Source organism: Syngnathus leptorhynchus, chromosome 6 (assembly GCF_054491065.1).
Source record: "Syngnathus leptorhynchus isolate UIUO chromosome 6, UIUO_Slep, whole genome shotgun sequence".
NCBI lineage: Eukaryota > Metazoa > Chordata > Actinopteri > Syngnathiformes > Syngnathidae > Syngnathus > Syngnathus leptorhynchus.
The window spans coordinates 16,005,845-16,025,074 of record NC_141200.1 but is presented as its reverse complement, the minus strand read 5'-3'; the positions used below and the strand labels follow the sequence as shown (position 1 = coordinate 16,025,074).

Sequence of the window (19,230 nt, the reverse complement as noted above, 5' to 3'; positions counted from 1 at the left end):
GTCGACAGAGTCAGATGGAAACTGCTGTGACGACTTCTAACGGGAACAGCCGAAAGAAGAAGAAATACAGTTGTACTGTAATTGTATTGTATTGCATTGTAATGGCGGCTCGGTGGAGCACTGGGTAGCACGTCTGCCTCATAGCTAGGAGGGTGCGGGTTCGATTCCACCTCCGGCCCTCCCTGTGTGGAGTTTGCATGTTCTCCCCGAGTCCGCGTATTTTCTCCGGGCACTCCGGTTTCCTCCCACATCCCAATAACATGCTTGGTAGGCCGATTGAAGACTCTAAATTGTCTCTAGGTATGAGTGCGAGTGCGGATGATCGTTCATCTGTGTGCCCTGCGATTGGCTGGCAACCGGTTCAAGGTGTCCCCCACCTACTGCCCGATGACGGCTGAGATAGGCTCCAGCACACCCGCGACCCCCGTGGGGACAAAGCGGTTCAGAAAATGGATGGATGGGTGTATTGTAATGGATATTAGAACTGCTACCTCATTAGAAACATTTAAGACACGTTTAAAGACACATTTTTATGATATGGAGTTTAATTAACCTGTACTGGCCGATTCGGCTGGAGTTTTGGTTTCCCCCCACGTCCCAAAAAACATGCTTGGTAGGCCAATTGAGCACTCCAAATTGCCCTTAGGTGTGAGTGCGGATGGTTGTTTGTCTCTGTGTGCCCTGCGATCGGCTGGCAACCGGTTCAGGGTGTCCCCACCTACTGCCCAATGACTGCTGGGATGGGCTCTAGGGCGCCCGCAACCCCCGTGGGAACAAGCGGTTTAGAAAATGGATGTATTGTATTGTATTGTATTGTATTGTATTGTAAGCAATTTCAAACTAAACATTTTGGTGTTTTAAGTTTGCAAATAAAAATAACTGAATGTGAGGCTTTGTTAAGCTCTTTGGCAACCACTGTATGGTGTCGATCAGGTCACCATGTCCTTGAGGGCCCCTATACAGCCTGTTTTAGATGCATCCCCACTGCAACACACCTGATTCAAATCATCAGGATCATTATCAGCCCTATATAGAACTTGCTGAGGAGCTGATTATTTGAATCAGGTGTTGACCCAAGTTGGTAACCACTGGTGTGCTTTAAAAAAAAAAAAAATTACACAAAGGCACAGTGGAAAGAGGGAAGAAACCGGTGATGAAACCTTTTCAATGACGCAGATGGACAGGGACAAAGTGACGATTATATTACGAATAAAGAGAAATGGACGAGGATAGAATGGCGTCCAGGTCACGGCGAAGGACAGAGGAGGAATCAAGATTCCTGTAGCTTTTCAAGATTTTTGCTGTGGTTGAGATCTGTGTTAGATAAGCAAATCTTTATTGCATGATTGCTTCGCAATTCCTGCATACTTTCATCACAACCATATTCTTGTGATTTACAGTTGGTTGAAACATTCCTTCCTGAATAGATATATTCAGGAGAAATTTCAGTACATAAAATGTTTAAAATGGAAATATATTTTTACTTCCAAGTATTACAATCAGTATCTGATGAAAACTTACGGTATTCCAATCTCAAAAAGGTTGTTCTGAATTAGCTGCTTCCCCAACATGGTGATACTCAGCTGAATGCACAACTCCATCAGACAGCCTCCATGAGTACACTATGAATTCAGAATGAAGTTGTGAAATACTGTCAATTCTTTAAAAAAAAAAACTAAAACTAAATAAAACAACATGCATGTGGCGTATGCATAATGATTCTGCAGCACCATGCTCTGTCACATTCTTGAAAATTGCTGTCATTCTACCCGTTTCACAGAAATAAGAAATCTGCTGTCACACAACAATCATGGCACCCACTGCAAAAGAAACAATTTTATTGCTGCTAATGATTATTTTAAGAATCAATTATTTGATGAATCGGATGAAAAACGCTTCCATTCAAATTTCCATCGTTTTACCCCCCACATTTTTTTTTTTAATTAATAGTTCAGAAAACATAAATTGCTGGCTTGGTCTGGAATATTTCAAAGAATCGGCAAAAATGTTTTCCTTGTTTTCCAAAGAAAAACCAAAAGTTTTATTTTGATTAAACACAAAGATAATCAGTCTGCTATTATGGATGACGACATAAATCAGAGATTCTTTTCTGTTTAGAGGCTGGATTCAGAGCATCTGAGGAACTTGATTATAAAAAAATATTGATTAATTTGACAACTGATGAGTTGTCGATTAGTTAATTGAATAATCGTTGCACCTCTATCTGTATTTAATGTGAAACTATACATCTCAAAAAATTGATAGGAAAAAGAATATCTTTCCAGGACTATGGAATGGTGCATCAGTACTATTATACATACAACCTGGGAAAGTCAAAGCTACCAGGGGTCAACTGATTCAATACCATTATTTAGAACAGAGTGCAACAATATTTTCAGTCACAACTTGTTTTCAACAGAATTGCACAGCTTACCTCTTCCATTCTGTAGGATTCAAACACATACAAATAGTTGCCTGGTCGGCCAACCAGCCTGATAAAACAATGAAAGGATTGGCTTATTAGGTTTAATGGTAATGCATTCTTTTATCATTAGATTTTTTAAATATTCAGTCTTTAGTACTACTAAGTGAAATAAATGAAAACATGAAATGAAATAAACCAAAATTCCAGTGAGACAACTAACCTTCCCCTGAAGAAAGCAATGTAGATAATTGGTGTGAAAGCATTGACAAACTTCAGAATGAAAGTCTTGAATATGAGTCTCTCCTCAAAATTCTTGTCAGTTTTTGGAACCTCTAAAATAGAAAACACATTTTGGTTTGCAAGGTTTACACTTCCTTCACCCAATTTGTGTCAATTGTGACTTCCAGTTTACCTAAATGAGTGAAAAGGCGCTTTACAGTATGATATGTGTGTAGGTTATTAGGGTGCCTAAAATGTATCACACAGCAACCTCAACTGTTGTAAAGTTTCACTTGCTCAAATATATAACTGTGCTTAAATACAATGCAATGGACTTGACTCAGTGCTTTATACTGCAATTAAAGATGGTAGATCATGATAGCTAACAAAAAAGACAATTTTATTAACTCCCTCGACAGAAAACAAATAAAGGGCAAGATTTATCTGTCTGTTAATAGCCAACTGCTAGTTTGCCATTTGTGCCTGTTCTCTTAAAAGTCGTAAGCATTTATTATTTAATTTGTATTTATGTAATTATGTATTTCTGAATTTGGTAGACACGCTAAGCCTCACTGGGCATCCCTGCTGCTTCTCGGAAAACTTGGTTACAAAAAGTAAACTAGATTTTAGACTCAATATAAGCAGGTTTAACTTGTGGTGTAGATGCTGTAACACAATTTTAGAGTATTTGACTGAGGCGCAGGCAAACAATCTGGCACTCCTCAGACGTACGTGGTGGATGTTATCTATTTCGTAAATATGACACCAGTGAGGTACAATCACTGAATCATTGTAGAATAAATTCTTTGAATGAATTATAATCTTTATCATCTTAAAAAAATGTAATGGGACCTCCGTCAAAAAAGGGTTATGTTATGAGTTATTTGCTATGCTGATTACTAAGGAAAAAAAACCCTGCAAGTACAGTAATCCCCCGTTTATTGCGGATAATTGGTTCCAACACCAATCCACAAAGTAGTGTCACCTTCTCATTTTTAACACATATATTTTTTATGAGGGCAGCTCGGTGGGGCACTGGCTCGCACGTCCGCCTCACAGTTAGGAGGGTGCCGGTTCGATTCCACCTCCGACCCTCCCTGTGTGGAGTTTGCATGTTCTCCCCGAGCCCACGTGGGTTTCCTTCCACATCCCAAAAACATGCTTGGTAGGCCGATTGAGCACTCCAAATTGCCCCTAGGTGTGAGTGCGAGTGCGGATGGTTGTTCGTCTCTGTGTGCCCTGCGATTGGCTGGCAACCGGTTCTGGGTGTCCCCTGCCTATTGCCGATGACTGCTGGGATAGGCTCCAGCACACCCGCGGTACAGAAAATGGATGGAGGGATGGATATTTTTTATGCATCAATAAATGTATATTAAACCATATAAATGCATATGTTATCATTAGAACATTAAATAATAGTTTCACACATGTAAATACTATATTAATAGTATAAATGACATACAGAAAATAATGTATAAATAATATAAATATAAATATGATACGTGTGTGTGTGTGTGTGTGTGTGTGTGTGTGTGTGTGTGTGTGTAACATGTATATGTGGCTAAAGTATACATACTGTAAATGTGTTTTTAGAACTCTTATTATTATGACTTTTTTATAACAAGGTACAAGTGTACATACTGTAAATATGTGTTTAGAACTCTTATTATTGTAACAATTTAAACAAGATACAATAACAATACTGTAAATATGTTTTTAGAACACTTTTAATGATAGCCTTTTTTTTATAACAAGGTACAAGTGTGCGTACTGCAATTGTGTGGGCACTCCCTGCCTTCTGCTGGTGTGCAGGCAACTTGTGTGCCATAATTCCTCAATGTAGAATTTTTATTTTAAATTTAAAAAAAAATATTTTTGAAAAAATCTGCGATAAATTAACTGTGATGTAGCCGATTGACAATAAGCTAGTCTGCTGTGTTTGTGAGTAGACATTTTGGAATCAACATTAAGTGCTGTCTGTGTCTGCTGGACACCGTCATGAGTCAGGTTAGTTTCACCCTACTCATAATGTGTCGTCGCAATAGCAATCCTGCTCAGTACGAGGAACCGCAGGTTCAGACTTATTGTATTCGTAAGACCTTCACCAACAGAACTCCGTCTGTTTACTTTTGTAATTTCAAGTGCAAGAAACACATCCCAACACTCCGTTTATCAGTCCCTGGAAGCGACTACATAAGGTTTAGTCACTTCAGACGCATAAAAACATTATACCCAATTCTACCTGTACAAAGTCTAGAAAAATAATGAAAAGAAAGGAAACAAGAGCACAGTTTAAGATGCTTGTAACAGAAAGAGGGCCCATACAGTCAAATCTTCATTCAAAAAGTTCTACACTTTCTTTTGTTAATGAGCCTAGTCCTCCTTCTAAGTGATGTTTTCATGCACCATGGTGTTCAGAAAAGCAAGTTCTCTCACTGAACATTTATTCAGAGTAATTGAATCAAAAATGGGATATATATTGCCAGGAAATCTCTCATTGCATAAACTGCTCGGCAAAAAAAATATCTTTTAAGAGGCTATAACTTGTGTTTTTACTTGAGGCTTTGCATTGACTGCTGTGGATTTTCCCAAACCCAGTGTTTTGTGCAAAGATACAAAGATACACTGTTTTGAATACAAAATCAAACAAACAAACAAACAAACAAACAAACAAACAAACAAAAAGGATGCTGGTTTTAATCTTGTACAGGTTGAGTCTTGTATATTTTTTATGATTTATCTTGACCCTGCCAGATGTATTAGTGTTGTGTCACCCCTCAGAGAATGCCGTACTGGGTCTCCCCCGGTTGCGCTGATCGCCCCGCAGATGGACGTTTTTGCCACATTCTCTCCTGCTAGTCCCGTATGTGTCGCACCCACGTGTTTGTTGTGCCGTTTGCTCTCACCCCTTCCTGCCTATGCGTCTCCCGTAATCAGCGCAATCACTGTCACCTGCTCCTTGTTAATTGTTGCGCATTTAAGCCCTGCCCGCGTGTCACTCTCTGTCAGATAATGTGTTTACTCTAAATTCTCGTCTGTTTATGCTCCTGTCGTATTGCCCCGTTGCTGTCCGGTATGCTGCCCGTCTGCTGTCCGTGTTGGCCCCTGTTACCCTGTTCTCCACTAGCCCTTCCCCTTCAATAAACCTTGGTCCAAGCTGCACTTGGTTGCCCTGCTTCGTTTCATGACACTGCCCATATTGGCCATATAAAAACTGCCACAGATGTAATTAATTGCTGATAAAGAAATTGATATTTAATAACAGCAATCAGTTACAAAATGGGTCCTATTTTTGGTAAACAGACTCGCGTACTTAGGCACAGCCTGCTTTAGGGGAAGTCAAGTTTAGCGTTTTTGTGAATTTGGTCGACCACACAATGGCCTCTTACGCCCCCTTATGCCCAATTCTATATGTGAAAAGTCGAGGCAACGACCAAAACTGAGAAAGGTCCACTCATGCACACAGACTGTGTTTTGCACTACATTGGTTCTGTACACAAAAATAGGTCACAATAAGTCAACACATTCTTTAAATGGTTCATAGATTTAAATACACTTACCTAAAACAGTCAGCCATCGTGCCACAGCTCCATACACCTCATCCAGTATAAGGATGACCACAAGGTTGATAATGGCTGCTGTTGTTTTGACTGTAAGTTGTACATGGTTCCGTGTCACTGGATTGGAGCTCATATGAAGAGCAGCTTTTGTGGAGATCCGGTATATGATCACACCAAAAACAATGGCAAACGTAACACCCATCTAACAACACAAAAATGCGGTTACACAGATATAATGTACATCATATCATACTTTTACAATTGATATTTTCCAGCCAGTTAAAGTTCCTAATGATCATCGTCACACACACATCTGGGTGTGGTGAAATTTGTCCTCTGCTTTTAACCTATCCCCATGTGATTTTGATCCATCCCCTGGGGGAGAGGGGAGCAGTGAGCAGCAGCGGTGCCTCGCTCGGGAATCAATTTGGTGATCTAACCCCCCAATTCCAACCCTTAATGCCAAGCAGAGAGGCAATGGGTTCCATTTTTACAGTCTTTGGTATTACCCGGACGGGGTTTGAATCCACAACCTTCCAGTCTCAGGGCGGACACTCTACTACTAGGCCACTGAGCTATATGTACAAGACTATCACAACCAATAACAAAGATACAGGTAGTAACTCCTTACCATCAACAACATTGTGACGACATTTGTCATGTAGGCAGGAAGGCGATCTCGACATGTCAGCTTTTCCATCTGAGGAAATATAAAGGCTTTTGTAAATGCAGATCTTAATAAGTGCACTATCATTAAAGGTGGTCAGTGGTCAGCGAAGGACATAATGGGCACCAAGTAAAATGCTATTCAAGAATGTTCAGAAAAACAAACAAAATAAACAGACAGAAATGTAACCCCAAAACGTTTTTTTCAAACTAAAATTATGAGAAGAATGAATACTGTCAGTTGTAGTTCTTTGTTTTCAAATGTTTGTAAAGGCCTTTGACTGTTCTACTTAAAATAATGTATGTGCTGCATGTTCACAATAGGAGAGGCAAGGCATTTGTATAGCGCAAGGTAACTTTGTATAGCACAAGGTAACTTGAAGAAAGAAAGAACTGTGTTTCTTTATATAACTGCTATGCATTCTACTATGGAACACTGTTGGTCTACTAGTGCTGCCAAAACCACCTGGAGCTGAACCCGCTCAAGACCGTGGAGATGACAGTGTCATGGAGAGACCCTACACCACTTCCACCCCTCACTATCCTCAGTAATGCTATTCCTTCCACAGACACCTTCAAGTTCCTGGGATCCACAATCTCTCGGGACCTGAAATGGACCAGCCACATAGACTGTCCGGAAGAAGGCCCAGCAGGGGCTGTGCTTTCTAAGACAGCTCAGGAAGTTCAACCTGCCACAGGAGCTGCTGAAGACCTTCTACACCTTCTAGTTTGAATCGGGCACCAAACAAGACAAGCACAGACTGCAACGGATTATCAGGACTGCAAAAAAAGATAATCGGAACCACCCTCCCATCTATCCAAGACATGTACCTGTCCAGGACCAGGAAACGTGAAACTAACATCTCTACAGACCCTTCTCACCCAAGTCACAATCTGTTTGAACTACTCCCCTCCGGACGGCGTTACAGAGCGCTGTACGCCAAAACCAGCAGACACACACAAAGCTTCTTTCCCCAGGCTGTCGCTCTGATGAACTCACACCACTCAGAGTCTCAGAGACATCACTGGGCAATAATATCCTGTTCTTGCCACTTAAACATTTTTAGTCACCTGAATGTTGTTAGTAAATGTTGCACGTAGGCTGAGATCAACCGGAGTCAAATTCCTTGCATGCACAAACCTGGCCAATAAAGCTGATTCTGTTGGCTGGTAACCAATTCAGGGTGTATGCCACCTACCGTCCTAAAACAGCTGGGATAGGTTCCAGCATGCTCCCAACGCCCGTGAGGACAAGTGGTTCAGAAAACCGATGGATGGATGGATGGACGGATAGTTCCAAGATCATCTAATTGTGTACGATTAAACTGTTCATTTGTTTGTTCATTCATCTTCTCAACCACTTATCCTCACAAGCGTCGCAGAGGTGCTGAAGCCTATCCCAGGTGTTTTAAGATGGTAGGCGGGGTATACCCTCCTAGTTTACAAACGCAAACCCTTCATCCTCCAGGACGCTTCATCACGCACATGCACATTTTGCATACAGACGTCACGAATACACTGCTCAAAAAAATTATCCATCCATCTTCTTCTGCTTATCCGGGGTCGGGTCGCAGGGGCAGCAGCTTTAGGAGGGACTCCCAGACTTCCCTCACCCCAGCCACTTCATCCAGCTCATCCCGGGGGATCCCAGCTGAGATACATAGTCTCTTCAGCGAGTCCTGGGTCATCCCCGGGGTCTCCTACTGGTTGGACATACCTGGAACACCTCCCCAGGGAGGCGTCCAGGAGGCATCCTGATGAGATGCCTGACCCACCTCATCTGGCTCCATTCAACGTGGAAGAGCAGCGGCTCTACTCTCTCTCTCTCTCTCTCTCTCTCTCTCTCTCTCTCTCTCTCTCTCTCTCTCTCTCTCTCTCTCTCTCTCTCTATATATATATATATATATATGTGTATATATATATATATATGTATATATATATATATATATATATATATATATATATGTATATATATATATATATATATATATATATATATATATATATATACACACACACACACACACACACACACACACACACACACACACACACACACACACACAAACTGCTCAAAAAAATTAAAGGAACAGTTTTTTTTAATCAGGGTATGGCATGAATTCAATTACACTTTTCTGATAAGGTTTTGGTCAGAAATGAGGCAGAGGGGGTAGTTAATCACTCAGCAGCATTGGTGTTGATGGAATTAACAACAGGTGCATTAGAGGGGCAACAATGAGATGGTCCCCAAAACAGGACTGGTTTTGCAGGTGGAGGCCATTTCAAGTTCCTCCCTCTTGATCTTTAACTGTTTTCACAACTGGGAGCATGAGGTGATTTCTTAACCCTCCTGAAGTTGCGCAGATTGTCCAATTCCTCCAGGATGGCGCATCCATGCGTGCTGTTGCAAGAAAATTTGATGTGTCTCCCAGTACAATCTCCAGAGCATGGAGGAGATTCCAGGAGACAGGCAGTTACTCTAGGAGAGCTGGACAGGGCCGTAGACGGTCCTCATCCCATCAGCAGGATGGATATCTGCTGCTTTGTGCAAGGAGGAACAGGTTGAGCACTGCCCAAGCCCTACAGAATGACCTCCAGCAGGCTACTGGTGTGAATATCTCTGCCCAAACAGTCAGAAACAGACTTCACAAGGGTGGCCTCAGGGCACGAAGTCCTGTAGTTTGCTCAATTGGGATTTGCCATAGAACACCAAAATTGGCAAGTCCGCCACTGGCGCCCTATGCTTTTCACAGATGACAGCAGGTTTACCCTGAGCACCTGTGATCAACGTGAAAGGGTCTGGAGAAGCCAAGAAGAGCGCTATACTGCCTGCAACATCATACAGCATGACCGATTCAGTGGTGGGTCAGTGATGGTCTGGGTAGGCATTTCCATGGACGGACGAACAGACCTCTACAGACTAGAGAACGGCAGTCTGACTGCCATTAGGTATTGGGATGAAATCCTTGCACCCATGGTCAGACCCTACGCTGCTGCAGTAGGTCCTGGGTTCCTCCTGATCCACAACATTCATGTGGCAAGAGTATGCAGACAGTATCTGGAGGATGAAGGAATTGACACAATTGAATGGCCCTCACAATCACCTGATCTAAAGCCGATAGAACACCTTTGGGACACAATGTTTCGGTCCATCGGACGCCGCCAGGTTGCTCGTTAGACTTTCCAGGAGCTCACTGATGCCCTTAGACCAGTGGTTCCCAAACCTTTGCAGGCTGGCGGGCGCCTTGGCTCCCAGGTGAATTCCTAGCGCCCTCCCTCCCCCCACAGACACATATGGAAACAAACACCTCTTTCTTGATATTTGGTATGCTGCAATTTGAAAAGAGAAAGGTTAAACATAAATGTGTATTTCACAAATAAAACCCAATTTACCGTCAAACGTTCGAACTTCTGACTTCAACTTCAGACTGCCGCCCCCCTACCGCCCCCTTCTTCCTCACCGCCCCCCCCAGATCTTTCCACCGCCCCCGCCCACTTTAGGAACCACTGCCTTAGACAGATCTGGGAGGACATCCCACAAGACACCATCCGTCGTCTCATTAGGAGCATGCCGCGACGTTGTCAAGCATGCATACAAGCATGTGGAGGCTACACAAGATATTGAAAAGAGTTTTGAATTGCAGAATTTGAATTTAGGCAAAATGGAAGAGCCTGCCACCACATCATTTTTGGGGTGTCTAGATACTGAGCCCTCTGTAGGCTGAAAACATTTATTTCCATCAAAAGATGTGGCATCCTTTTGTTCCTGAGACATTAAACTGTCCATATCAGTATAAATATCCAACTTTTTTTTTTTCACCATTGAATTCTGATGTGTTTTCAAAGTGTTTCTTAATTTTTTGAGCAGTGTACATAGTCTCACACAAGCTGTCACAACCATACCTTTTAAAATGTTTAAAATGACGTATTTTAACTTGGATTCCATTCTACATTGTGGCCAAAGGGCCAAAGGTAATATGAAATCCAATGCAATTATTGCAATGTCATACAAAATATTATTCCGCGGCCATCCGTGGCATCCTAAAACTAAGAAGACATTCATACTGGGGTAAGCGGCTTTCATTTTTTTGCCATGTCCGACAACGTGAGAGTGGCTAAGGGAAGAGGTTGCACAATAAATTTAAGCTCAGGTTGCTAATGTAAAGCTCAATACGTAGCTGGCTAATTTACGATTCGTATCCACTTCAGGCATCCACTCCATATTCAGTCTGAACATAATGAATTGGCAGATTACACATGTGAGATAAAGAAGTGTTTCCCTTTCAGAACAGTAACCTGAGAGGTTAGTTGGCATTTGACCCGGACAGGGACGATTACAGACGCCCAAAAAACCTCAGTTTGTTCTCAGTCAAACGCACTGTTCCAACCTTGAGACAGAATGCCGACCTCTGACTACATGGGGGGTAACACTGATATCAACTGATTGCTTATTTTTCAACGTTATAAATGACACCATGAAAAACATACACTGGGTGAGAATTACATAAACAAAAACACAAATTAAGTGTCAAAATAAATGTATATTCAAAACCACTGAACCTACCTGGGTCATGAAATGGAGAAAGGCATACAGATACTGTTAACAGGGGATTCTAAGACTAATGAAAAGCCACCAAAGCATGTATTACCTTGTACTGTGTTTTGTGATCTCTGTTTAAAGATTTCTGCATGACTTGGAATTCATACTCAGCTCTGGGATGGTCCTGTGGTAGTGATGGACAGAAAAATAACTGCAGGGTGTGAAAAGGGATTGGGGTAAAGTAAATAAGAATTCATAAAAAGATGGATAGAGACCCTGCGGAAGAAGAAAGTCATTTAAATGAAGAGAGACACTTAAGTAATTTAATCATTGTTAACCTTTATAACCATCATTCAAGATGAGGTATTGTAATTTTGGTTTAATCTTAATTAAAAATGAAGAGTCTGGTAATGCTGCAGAACTCATTCAAGAAATTGAATGTGTAACTCATCTAGAATACCTTTTGTATTATGTATTTTGTATGTATGTGTTATGAATAACCTTACCTCAGAATAGAAGGACTGAGAAGGGATTCCTTCACCACACTTACACATGAATAAATTCTAACACTGCTCATCAGTCCTTGCAAAAGCAAGGTACAAAAGTACTGCCAAAAATCATGCTCTCATTGCTGCAGTTATGTTATTTTGTTGTTTTTTTCCAGTTTTTATTCATAGATTTATTATAATATTTGACAAGAAGGAGAAAATAATATGGATGTAGAAAAGAGAGAGTAATAATGTTAGGGAGAAAAAAGTGAGATACTTTATCCAAACCTTGAGCGCTTCCTGTGAAAAATAAACCAAAAGAGACAGAGGGGGGTGAAGGGCAAATATCTATTGTTAGTAAAAGCATCTGAATCCTTACGGTAATATAATTAACACATACAATAATAAAACAATAGTGTACATTTTTATAAATTGGTATAAGAGAGGGCAGCTCGGTGGGGCACTGGTGAGCACGTCCACCTCACAGTCAGGAGGGTGTGGGTTCGATTCCATCTCCGGCCCTCCCTTTGTGCAGTTTGCATGTTCTCCCCGTGTTCACGTGGGTTTTCTCTGAGTACTCTGGTTTCCTCCCACATTCCAAAAACATGCTAGCTACTCCAAATTTCCCCGAGGTGTGAGTGGGAGTACGAATGGTTGTTTCGTCTCTGTGTGCCCTGCGTTTTGGTTGGCAACCGGTTCAGGGTGTCCCCCGCCTACTGCCTGATGACTGCTGGGATAGGAATTCCGCGACCCCCGTGTGGACAAGCAGTATAGAAAATTAATGGATGGATGGTATTATAAGCAAAGCGACTCATTCACACATTGATTACAAACAGAGGCAACTGGGAGGTTCAGTCTCTTGCTTGAGGAGGAGTTGAAGGCTGTGAAGGTATAGAATGGCCGCATCCTTTAAGTCAGGGGTGTCAAACTTATTTTTTTCACGGGCCGCATTGTAGTCATAGCTTCTTTCGGTGGGCCATTATGACTGTCAACCCAAATAAATGTATGAGCACCTCAAATTATATACAGTACAAGCTACAAAACAAACTGACAATTTGCAATTCTACTCATGACACACAAATTTGATGCACAATTGGTCTTCACGGGCCACATAAAATGATGTGGAGGGCCATATCTGGCCCCGAGCCTGGAGTCTGACACCTGTGCTTTAAGTTAAGAAATACCCACTCTAACACCTGGGCCAAATACAGTACTGTATTAATGCAAATTATGTCAATTGAGCAACAGGTATCTCGTTAACGAAAGACTTTATTTTTACAAATGCAATTCCAATGTAGTTGGGACATTGTGTAAAACGTTTATACAAACGAAAAAATCTAATTCAGTACACTGAAACACAACATATTTATTGTTGACTTGATAATGTGTGTGTGTGTATGTGTGTGTGTGTGTGTGTGTGTGTGTGTGTGTGTGTGTGTGTGTGTGTGTGTGTGTGTGTGTGTGTGCGTGCTTGATATGTGTTGATATTTTCTAAATTTCAATGGAAAGAAAACAAATATTATGTTTTTTGGTCCTAGTGGTCCGTGTATATCATACCCTGTTGACCCAGCCCCCCAGGAGTTTTATTTAAAGCCAACAGCCTCGAATGTGTTTTAAATTTGAGTGATTTTAAATGGGACCACCAAATCAGTGTTGTTGTTGAATCCAGCTTCTATTTTAGGCATCTCGCTAAAATAAAGCCCTTACTTTCCCAGCAGCACTTAGAAACAGTAATCCATTCCTCCATTACATCTCAACTAGACTACTGTAATGCACTTCACTCTGGAGTCACAGTCCTCAATTAAGCGTCTGCAGTTAGTACTGTATGTTTTTAATAATGCTACTGCTCACTTATAACTGGAGCACGTAACCCAACTTTTAGCCTCCTTCCACTGACTCCGAATACATTTTAGAGTTTGAGATACTTATATTTGTTTTCAAATTGTTAAATGGCCTCACCGCATCCTACCTCTCTGAGCTCCTCCACTCCTACTAAGATGCCTAGTGGCTCTGGAATGACCTCCCTTTTAATGTTTTTCAAAACTTGTTTGAATTGATTATTTATTCTAATTTATTTTTATTCTTTGGCTTTTTACTGACTTACTGTTCTAACACTGTATTTATTATATATTATGTATGTATTTATCTATTAATTTGGGTTTCAATTTACTATTTTTACCGGCTTTGTGGCTGTCCAATTGCTATATTTGAAGCTCTTTGTTACAGCTGCAGCTGTTGTAAAATGCGCTGGATTGCACTGTATTGTATCAACTTGTTTTATTATAGCAGTAGTTTGACGACTTGCCAGCTGATCCTCAACTGCAAAAGCGGCAGCAATTTACTCTACCCAGAAGAATCTACCCATATACACCAGATATACGTACATATGGAGAATTATAACTATTTTGTAAGCGGAAGGATACACAGTGTAAACTTCAAAATCTCAGAAAAAGCTGTTCTACGTATCTTGTTTAAACAGTGGAAGAGAAGGAAAGAAGTACAAGATAAAAAATGCAAAATTTCATTTGTGCATTTTCACAAGGCTGCTATATAGTTTTTTTCATTCATTATTTAATTTTCATTGATCCTATTCAAGATGACTAGGTGATGGATGGAGTACACTCTGAGCTGATCGGCAGTCAATCATAGGACATGGTTCAAAAAACAGTTCAAAGTCACATTCACACTCAATGAAGAGTTCTTAGTTGATAATAATCACATGCATGTATTGGGAATGTGGGAGGAAACCCACTCGGCATGGTGAGAGAACATTGCAAATGCCAAACAGGAAGGTTCAAGGGAAGATTGGAGCCCAGACCCTCTCGACGGTCGGTCTTCGTGGGGGAAAGAGCTTCAGAAAATTGATGGATGGAAGGATACTATTTTTTATCCATTCATACATTTTTCACACCGCTTGTCGCAGGCGTTCTGGAGCCTATCCCACCTGATGTTGGGCTGCAGGTGGAGTACACTCTGAACTGGCTGCCAGCCAATCGCAGACGATTTTTCATATTGTAACAATTAGAAGACAATATATTTGCTTTGCCCAGGTGTATGTGTGAATGAGTTTGCTACTGACTTTGGCAAAACTAGGCGATCATGTCTTAATTGGATTGGCCAGACAAAAAAACTAACATTTAAGCCTTACCTCCTCGTCTTCAAATCCGGTCAGGTCCCATTCATAATTAAGTCTCATTTGCCTCCTCTTCCAATGCTCCATGAACATGGCAGCTTATGTTTAAAGACAAAGTAGAGGACAATCGTCAAAGATCGTCAAAAAAGGAAGTTGGATGATGTATTTTTATGTGCGTGGTATTTCTTTTTGTCATGGGAAACGCACCTGTCAGTGAAATGTTTACATCTTATCAATTCTGGCGTGTTACAGTTGATTAAATTATTTGAACCATATTAATCATATCAATCAAATATAATCAGGTATAAAAATTAATTGAATTCAGTATTTGTGTCAATTAAAAACAAGCTCCAACTCACAACATCATATAAGTCCATATTCACTCAATTCACTTGTATTTTATACACAAGAACTTCCTTTTAAAGACTAAATCATTCAGACTGTTTATTGATAGCTTAATTTTCAGGGCCATTCATTATGATTTTTTTTTTTTAAATATAAAATTTACAATATGGAATCAGCTAGAATTGTTTTTTGACACATACACGCACGCGCACGCACGCACACGCACACACACACACAAATAACACAAATCAACATCACAACAATGTTCATTCAAGAAAAATTACACTAATGCTGTTTGAGAATGATATTAATATTTTAAACCAGCAGCAGAATCAACATAAAATGTCAGGAGAGAAGCTAAAATGCAAATATTTATAATTAAAATATTCTGTATGCGTGCGTGTGTGCGTTCACCCACCCCAAAGAGCCATGAATATAGAGAAGAATACGGTTGCTGGGTTGTCAAATAAGTGACTGGCTCTCGCAGTTCCACAAGCAGAACTCAGCTTCCAGTAGCTGCACGCTTTATCACACAAAGGACACATTGTGATGTTGTTTTTTTCGTGGCATATCTCCATGCTGTAAGACACAATTTGAATATAAAGTTCAATATAAAGGTTTTAAAATTAGCAAAAGTGAAACTTTAGGTTAAAAGGCACCAATGTATCAGCTGCGAATTTGACCACCTTTTCGGCAGCTGAAAATATCCCAAGGAGTGAACATACTATCAAGATTGTTTTTTATCTTGTTCTGTTCAGCTAAATGGTCATGAAAAATGGTGGATGTTTTTTTTAATTTGTGTTGGAACAATTTTACTTTGAGGAAGGGGGGTTTATTATGTTAAGTTTTTTTATAGGATGGCATCCCACTCCACTCTCAACAAGCTGGACCCTCTTCACCACTCCGCTATCCGCTTCGCCACAGGTGCGCACTTCTCCACTCACCACTGTGATTTGAATAAATTAATTGATTGGACATCACTCCAACCCGACGATTTCACCATGGGTTTCACCTCATTTACAAATCCATACTCGGGATGTCACCTCCCTATCTCTCCTCCCTCCTGCACCGTCATCATTGTTCCTGCAATCTAAGGTCCAGTAATCTTATTAAATTCACCATACCCAAAGTACGTACGTTTTCGGTCGAAACTCCTTCCATTTCTCTGCAGTTTATGAATGGAATACTATGCAAAATACCCTTAAATTCACTGTCATCACATCATTTACAAGTTTTAACCGATTCTTGCAGTTATTAGTTTAGATATGTTGTTATATTGTATACTATACAATATATAGTTTTATTGTTCTTGGTTGTTGTTCTTTATTTTTGATTGTGTATTAAAGGGAAATGTGCTTTCAGCGGTTTGCAAACATATTTTTTAAGGTTGTGTGAAACATATAATCATATCAATATAATATCTAGTATTGGAGTGCTTGTGTGGATTGGTGGGGGGTGAGGAATGTGCAGGCACACTGCATGAACTTGTTTTCTTCTAAGAGTTATGGAACAGGCCCAGGAAGGGAGTACCAGACAGGCAGTACGAGATGGCACGAGACGAAGGGAGTACTGGACGATAACACCTCAAGGTCGGTGAGGAACGAGAACAAAGAACAATACCACGTCCAGGTGGTTGGGCTTCGAGAGGAAAACAACCAACCCCCTGACCACAGTGATGACACCTCGACGGGGAGGAGATGACCATCGACCAATCATCACACAATATTTTGCATGCTTTAATATTCATATTGTGTTTCTTTAAAACTGGGCAACCCGGAAGAATGTGTCGTCTTTGGTGGTCACAAAAACGCACGAGTTTTAGTGTGAGGGACCCGGGACCCAGGCCTGTATTAGTGCGCTTTGTTAGGAATAAACAATTGGTAAATTTGGTCTGATTGATCTACTGGTCTTCTCTTTTACAGAACAAACTCGCAAAATTGTTAGGTGCGCCAGTGTGTGGATTAGGACATAGAAACTTGTGTTAAGTGTTGATCGCAATTTGGAGTCAGATCAATAGCTAAAATCCGTATCCTAACAGTATTTATATAACCTTGTTTTATGTACTATTTATCTTTTTTTTAGGACTCCATCCCCCACCCCCGTCAAAGTGCCATTGTTCTTTGGGTCAGGCCGCTGTTGTAAATAAGAACTTGTTCTTAATTGTTTGCCTGGGTAATTAAAGGTTAAATAAATAAATAAAAAATTAATTGAAAAAGCAGATTGATTGAAAGACAAAAGAATCACAAAATATGACAAATTCCCAAAAAGCTATCGCATTTCATGCTAGAGATGGGTAGAGAAGAGCTGCAGCAAGATCTTAAGTTGGCCAGACTATACTGTAAATACAGTGCTGGTAACACATGAAAAACCATTAAGTTGGCTGGCTTGACCTTTGTGGTCCTTGTGGAAACCAGCCAATGGCTGCTTGACTCGGGCTGAGGCGACGGCTGCCAAAGGCGGGAACGCCGCCGACTGGACTGTCATTTTGGTGTTATTGCACACGATCTTCAACGGTCTATCAAAATACGCAGAAGCGATCTGTGGTGCAAAAATGATCGGTATCAGACGGATGCCGTTGACTGTTTTAAATCAGCTTGCTGTTTCACTCATTCTCATACATGGTCATATAGTGGATATGAACCATGAATAGGAATATATTCATATACAGTGGTGCAAAAAAGTATTTAGTTGGCCACTGGTTGTTTTTCCCACTTAAAATTACAGAAGTTTGTAATTTTCATCATAGGTACACTTGAACTATAAGAGACAGGATGTGAAAAATAGATCCCTGGAAATCACATTTTAGAATTTTTAGATGTCGCTCTGATGAACTCTCACCACTCATAGAGACTCAGAGTCATCATTGTGCATTAACATCCTATTTTCATCACTTAAAATTTACGTCTTAAATGTTGTTAGTTACCTGAATGTTGTTAGTCACTTAAATGTTGTCCAGAGACTGAGCTCACCCGGAGTCAAATTCCCTGTTTGGCATGCACAAACTTGGTCAATAAAGCTGATTCTGATGAAACCAAAATAGTGAAAGATCTGCAACACAACTTGTTTATTCAACCTGTTATTTGGCACGTGTTTCGGTGCTGACCACAGCCCACAGGATGTTGCTAATGGTTTCAACAAGTGATCTATTCCAAAGTACAAGTGACATTAACACCAATACTAGCCGTGTGTTTTGTCTCTACAGTACACTGAAGACAAATGGCAGCATGTGTCATAATATCCTGTGCGTGATGAGAAGCAGAGGTCTTAATGTCTAAAATCAAAAAACTTTACTTTCATATTTTCATGTGACGCAGGGAGTCATGGCTGAGTGGCTACAAACAGTCCCTTCCAATGTAGGGAACAGAGTTGACAGCCTTGTGTAAGTTAGGTGCCCTTGTGCAAGGAACCGGTATAACTGTGGTAGTGGCTAGCTCATCTGAGTCACACTCACCTCTCATCTCAACTCTACATTGCTGAGTGGAGTTTGCGCGTTAACGTTTTTGTGGCAGCAACATGTAGTCCCAGAAATGTACGTTTTTTTATATGCGTGTGCGTGTTTGAGGTATTTTATTCTACTGTAATGAAGTTTACCTTGGAATATTATCATCAACTGTTGCACATCCATACAGAAAAACGATGACTCCCACCAGGGAAGCAGGAATCAGCATCTGGGTGTAGAGTCCCAACCAGGCAAAGTACAGTCCAATCTTCTCTCCAAAGTACTTCCTGAAGAAAATGACAGAACATATGTCAATTAACCCTTTCAAGCAGGTTGGAGGTAGAGGGGGGGAGAGAGAGAGAAAGAGAGAGAAAAAGAGAGAGAGAAAAGGAAAGACAGAAAAGGAGAGCGAGAA

At 40.7% G+C, this 19,230-nt stretch overlaps 1 protein-coding gene across 1 annotated transcript in view; it reads right to left on the bottom strand.

The window, feature by feature from the left end:
* Nucleotides 1–19,230, bottom strand: part of LOC147056178 (anoctamin-1-like) — a 78,084-nt gene that overhangs the window by 38,578 nt on the left and 20,276 nt on the right. Inside the window, exons 10-19 of the mRNA XM_085913798.1 lie at nucleotides 18,968–19,102; nucleotides 15,795–15,955; nucleotides 15,047–15,129; nucleotides 12,187–12,198; nucleotides 11,520–11,594; nucleotides 6,836–6,904; nucleotides 6,205–6,406; nucleotides 2,646–2,757; nucleotides 2,435–2,492; nucleotides 1,522–1,622 (exon numbers count right to left, since the gene is read on the bottom strand). Of these exons, the coding sequence (XP_085769924.1) occupies nucleotides 1,522–1,622; nucleotides 2,435–2,492; nucleotides 2,646–2,757; nucleotides 6,205–6,406; nucleotides 6,836–6,904; nucleotides 11,520–11,594; nucleotides 12,187–12,198; nucleotides 15,047–15,129; nucleotides 15,795–15,955; nucleotides 18,968–19,102 (1,008 nt within the window). The remainder of the gene's footprint in view (nucleotides 1–1,521; nucleotides 1,623–2,434; nucleotides 2,493–2,645; nucleotides 2,758–6,204; nucleotides 6,407–6,835; nucleotides 6,905–11,519; nucleotides 11,595–12,186; nucleotides 12,199–15,046; nucleotides 15,130–15,794; nucleotides 15,956–18,967; nucleotides 19,103–19,230) is intronic.